At 26.3% G+C, this 6,000-nt stretch overlaps 1 protein-coding gene across 1 annotated transcript in view; it reads left to right on the forward strand.

Moving 5' to 3' along the window:
* The window catches only part of LOC105366001 (uncharacterized), a 46,464-nt gene that overhangs the window by 15,469 nt on the left and 24,995 nt on the right, over positions 1 to 6,000 (forward strand). The window contains exon 2 of the mRNA XM_011504304.1: positions 4,371 to 4,592. Within this exon, the coding sequence (XP_011502606.1) occupies positions 4,371 to 4,592 (222 nt within the window). The remainder of the gene's footprint in view (positions 1 to 4,370; positions 4,593 to 6,000) is intronic.

Genomic DNA, 6,000 nt, shown 5'->3' on the forward strand with positions numbered 1-6,000 from the left:
AATCTTTATATATTTTTGTGGATTTATCCTCTTTTCTTTTTATATTTTTTTTATTGTTTTTTCATTATTTTGAACATTTTTCCCCTACAATTTAAATTTCCTAATTATTATTTTTTATATTCTTGACTTATTATTCTTTGGTATAAAAATTGTTGTCTCTATTTTATTACTTAGGTTATTGTAAGCTGTGATTGACAAAAGTAATATTGTATTAAATTTCAATTAATTTTATTTTAATTTTCTTTATACCAAGGTTGAAAATTTTCTTATATGATTGTTTTTGTAATGACATTTTTTTTGTAATATATTTTTTATTTTTACTTTCTGTATGAATTGTATTTTATTAATCATTACTTCGTATTTCATTTCTTATATCTTTTATTTCTTTACTTTTCTGTGTTCTTATACTTTTCTTATATACGCTTGTTTTATCATTTTGTGTGTTTCCTTTTGGTCTTGCAAAAACTTGGATTCATTTATATATATACTAATTCCGTTTCACAATTTTTCTTTCTGTAAACTTTTAAGTCTTCTTATTCAATTGAACGGATTAACTCGTTATTTTAACTAATAATTTTAATAAACAAAATTCATTAAAACTCATTAGTTTTAATAGAAATTTAACATTAAATTGAAAACTTATTTTTTTATTTTTGTTTCATATTTTATCGATCTAATGATTATTCAGTCTAATTATAATTTTTCATATTTTCTTATTTACAATGAAATACAATACAAAAAAGAATTATAAAATTAATTATTGCAATAGACAATTATTCAATGTTTCATTCTAAATGAAAAAAATAATTTTCACTTTCTAAATGTATCTCTCGCCGTTAAAAATTTTCATTTTGTGTCGTGTAAAAATGATTTGTTACATGCCACTCTTTCTTAACCAAATAAATTATATTTTTCAAGCTATAATCGTTTTTAATTATACTGATTTATTTCTGGTGGTTTCAATAATATATTTCAAGAAAAGCATTTGTCATTATTTGACAAATTTCTTTAATTTGTCTTGATAGTTTGAGTACTACTTTTGAACGGTGTTTATACATGTGAATGATTTATTCAAATAATCATATAGTGATCTTATTTGATAATAAATGTTTTCGGCGACAATTTGAATATCAATAAACTTGTGGCATACATGATTTGAATTAGAAAGGTCCTGCGCATGCACAGTTACAAATCACTTACATTATTGCGTAATCTTTGACTATTAAATTCCCGAAGTGTGGACAGTTTTATAGAATAAAGTAATTTACGACTTACTTATCAATAATTATTTTGTTATTTGAGACGAGCAAATGTTATATTTCATGTTTTCGGATTTTTATGTAAGTGCTATAAGTGTTTATATTATGTTGTGTAAAAACTTGTAGTATACTATAGTACTGATCTAATGCACTATGGTTTGCTACAATTAAGTTCCTCTGTTCTCTCTCTCTCTCTCTCTCTCTCTCTCTCTCTCTCTCTCTCCCTGTTTACTATTCAATAAATAACATTGGTTGTACTTGTAAATTGGAAATTTTGTTTCAATTAAAATTTAAATAATTTATATTTACGCATTAAAATTTGTATTTTACTATATTATAGATAAAGTTCTTTATAAATATTGGTTAATTGACATTTTTATTATTTTTTGTATTCGGAAAATAGGATCGCAACCAACCACAAATAACTTCTACTATAATAGTTTATACTTTAAATTTAAAAACACATTTATAATATTTATGAAAAACGTTAAAATGATAAATATTGTAATATATTATTGTTACATGTTGTCTTTTAATTCAGTGACGCCATCGGTAGCTTTAAAAATAAAATCTTTATAGTTACTTGCGGTTGAATGTGATAAATATGATTTATTTTTACAAAATTTTATTAACCGTTCTTATTATTTGTACAATTGAAGTTATTCTAATAAAATTGGAATATACGACTATCGTCTTTAATATATGTTTATCTGGAATACATTGAACTTACTATAATTAATTGATAGCCACACATCTAATTAAAAAATATAGTTTTATTTGTTAATTTATGAACATGTCAATTAAGTTATATGAAATTTAGAATTGTTTATCATGCTTAATTACTAAGACTTAAATACTTTTTTTAATGATTTTCAGTTGAGAAGGATAAAATATAGTTTTTATTATTAATAATTTTATAGAATATAATTTTAAAGTTATACAATCTAATTCATTCGGACTATTTTCTAATTATAAAAGTTTGTTAATTATATAAATTCCTTTTTCATTTCTACTGCTATATGGGAAGTATATGTATATATATATATATATATATATATCAGAAGAAATAATTGCTTTTTTTAAATAAATTATAATTAGTTTATATATTATTATAAAATAAATTTTGTAATATAATTTAGATAAAAGTAACCACTTACGAGACATGACACGTTCAATGTCGCACTTGGCATTATGCGATCGATTGACACTTGATATATACAAATCGATACTGGTGTTCAAATTTTATGAGTAACAAAGTAACTACGTGTATGCACTGAAGTAAAATGCAGGAATAAGATACAACCAGTTAAATAAATAATATTCCACTACATTACCATATATGTACAAAAAGTTTTTTCTATCTTGATTTTTTGTTTTATTTGAAACTTTTCCATAATGAACTTGTACTACTTAGTCAAGGGAACGGAAAATAGTAAGATAAATCTATGTAAAATTTTTGCTACAATATATATATATATATATATATATATATATCAATTATACTCATAATATGAATTATAAATATATAGAAAATTTGAAACTATTTTAGTTAGTATTTATTGATTTAATGTATTATTATAATTAGATTTCTTAGAACTTCACATTAGATTTTATAAATTTTATAAATACATTATTTTATATATATATTCATATTTATACATATTTTATACATGTAATATACATATTCGTATTGGTTTTTGAATATCATTTAAAATGTTTAATAAATATCATTGAAAATTTTAATTTGTGTTCTTAGATGAAAATCTGCAAATTGCCGAAACAAATATCGACATCGATATATCAGTATATATTAATTTATTAAATGAAAAAAAAACTTATTTTTTAGTTATATTGTAATAAATACTATTTTCATAAAAAAATACTGATAAAGCCAATTTTCAAGTTTGACGACTCATGAGACAGAAACAATAGAAAAATACTTTGATTTTAAACAATTCCAAAGAATAACAGTCATTAAAGTATGAATACTTTGAAAATCAAAAATTTCAAATAATTAAATATGATGAATTGTAATAGTGAAATACTTGATTTTCGTTTGTCATTAAAATTGTAGACTTGTAATAAGGTAATGCGTTGTTAAGGCTTGCATCGATCATGTTTGCTCGATAAATGTTCAAACACTTTGTAAGGCACTATAAAGTCGAAGTAAAGTTATAAAGTAAACAAATTTATGAATTAATGTAGATGCAAAAAAAACTCAATATTTATAATGAAAAAAGTACTAAACAGAATCTTTAATCGGGGAGTTAGAACATTTTCATATAAAAATGCTAGATTATTTTTTTCAGAACCTGTTCAAATTCAATAGGCAAGTATCGTGTCTGTGTTATTTTTGTCACTGAAGCTAAGCAGATGACGTTGATAGGCCATGTGCAATAATATCATAAAAATAATATTATGATAATTCAACGAGGTTGCTTTCTTTATCCAATCCTTATATTTAAAATGACAATTTGTTGAAAATGGAAAGACCAACGATTACGCAAATCGTACATTGCACATGGCAACAAGTAATCACAATATAGATTTATTACGTGTTTATAATATTACCGCTTTTTATTTTCTCAGGCTTCATTTACGATTACCAATGATTATTTAAATGAATTATTAAGTATTAAAATATTAAAATAGTAAAATATTGAATTCGTTGTCCAACATTATTAAGCCAATTGTGAAAATTAAAAATAATTCTTTATTTTCAATTTCATACATACAATCTTATACATACGAATACGTTTGGTTGTAGTGATTGAATAAAATTAAAAATCTAATAATTTTTTAAACATCCCATTTTACTCCACGTATTTTACGTAACGCACAAGTAACTCCAACAAGTAACATAAATCTAATTAAGTAAATCCGGTGTTCCTGTAATTTGAAGTATAACGAAAGCGAACGATCATTGCCCGAGTCTGCCAATTTACTACTGCAACTGCAGACCATTTTGCAAAGCCCTCAAAGTACCGGGCAAGCATCGATAAGATTATCGACACTTAACGTGGTGGAGGAGAGAGATCAGTGCAGCTATATCTCGTCGAATCAGGAAAGAAGAATCGCTCAAACTTAATTAAATTCTAATTCACGTTTCAGTGATACCTTTGCTGCGAGGAATAACGACGGCGAGTATGGCGAGTTCAACTCCAGAAAGGCTCATCGCCTGTCCAAGTAATCGCCCGAGCACCTTGACTCGCCTTCTTGGGATCATCTGCGAAAGGCATTCCGACTGCCAGTTTCTGGGTTCGGATCAGCGCTGCTGTCGGGGCATCTGTAGACGAGGCGTCGAGGCGCCAATCTACGAGCCACCGCACGGAGGTTCGCCATTTGCCCATCTAATATTTTCATCCAATTTTGCCTTTCCTTATCCGGAAATTAAAAAACAAAAAACAAAAAAACACATCCTTTGACGAGAATAATTGTATTTATGGCTGTCTGTCCATATGGGAGGTAAATAATATTGCACTGGATTCGCCTTACTATCACTCCAATACGATTGGATCGTATTGGATGATGTTGCGATCGTCAGCTTTACAATGTAACTGTTATTAGCCGTACAAATATTGAATATTTAATTATACCGATGCGGCATTACTCCCAACATCATCGCAACATCTAACAAATTGAAATTGCAATTTAAATCAAGCTAACCTATTCATTATACATATCACGGATTTATAATGAGAGATCCGGGACTAATGTAGGTTAAATGCGTGGACGCAGCAGCAAATACATCAGATATCCGCCTCATATTTAACGTACATAATCTTTAGAATGTGATTTATTAAAGTTTTACGCTGAAACAAAATTAGGTATGGATTATACTGCGTGCAGTATAAATGCATTTATATTCGAAATTTATCGCACTTATTTTCTCGCACGCAATTGCATAGTACATAATAATCGCGTATATAAGCAGAGATATTGTTATTATTTTAAAATTTTACAAAATAGATGTGGGTGGATAGGCCTAAGAGATATTATAATTCCTGAGATTCAAATAGTTTGAAAAATCTTTACTTTTAGTTAATATCACTAATCTGTACGTGTGACTTCGTGAATAATGTTCATTTTTAATGTTTCAACTATTTTATGCAAATATAATGTAAGGACAGTTTAGAATTGTTGGAGAATTTGAAATTTTATTGACTATTCGTAAAAAGAAAAAAATACTCGGTTATATTGGCCCATTATCATTTCCCTTCAAATATATTTGCACAAGCGCTAGCACACATATGCATATAAATTGTCGCTGTGTAACATTTATTCATTCATGCTAAAAAAATTATTCTTTTAATTACGTAATAAAAAACATTATGTTTGGTCCAGCATATAAAATTACAAGCAAATATATGGGAATATATTTTTTAAAAAATTTGAAAATTTATTCGTAAACATGGTAGAGCACGATGAAAATAATAATGAATAAGTGAATTTTTTTTTCAATTTTATATCGTCCCACGGCCTTACGTACAATTTATCTTAAGTTAAAAATTAGCATGTAAAAGGAATGTTTATATTCTTAGTAATGAAGATAAAAAAATTACCGCATAACAATTAATGAGGTTATTGATCAATAATTAGAACATTCAAGTCTGGTATGAATGCAAGTATGTTGGTTGGTGAAACTTATAATTATCTGTTCGTTCGTGAATGCAAGAACGATAATAATGTATGAAAAGAAATAAAGAGAGGCAAAAAAAAATAAATAAATTCTGGTGGTTAC

The sequence above is a fragment of the Ceratosolen solmsi genome, unplaced genomic scaffold (genome assembly GCF_000503995.2).
Source record: "Ceratosolen solmsi marchali unplaced genomic scaffold, CerSol_1.0 scaffold25, whole genome shotgun sequence".
In the NCBI taxonomy this organism is placed as follows: Eukaryota; Metazoa; Arthropoda; class Insecta; order Hymenoptera; family Agaonidae; genus Ceratosolen; species Ceratosolen solmsi.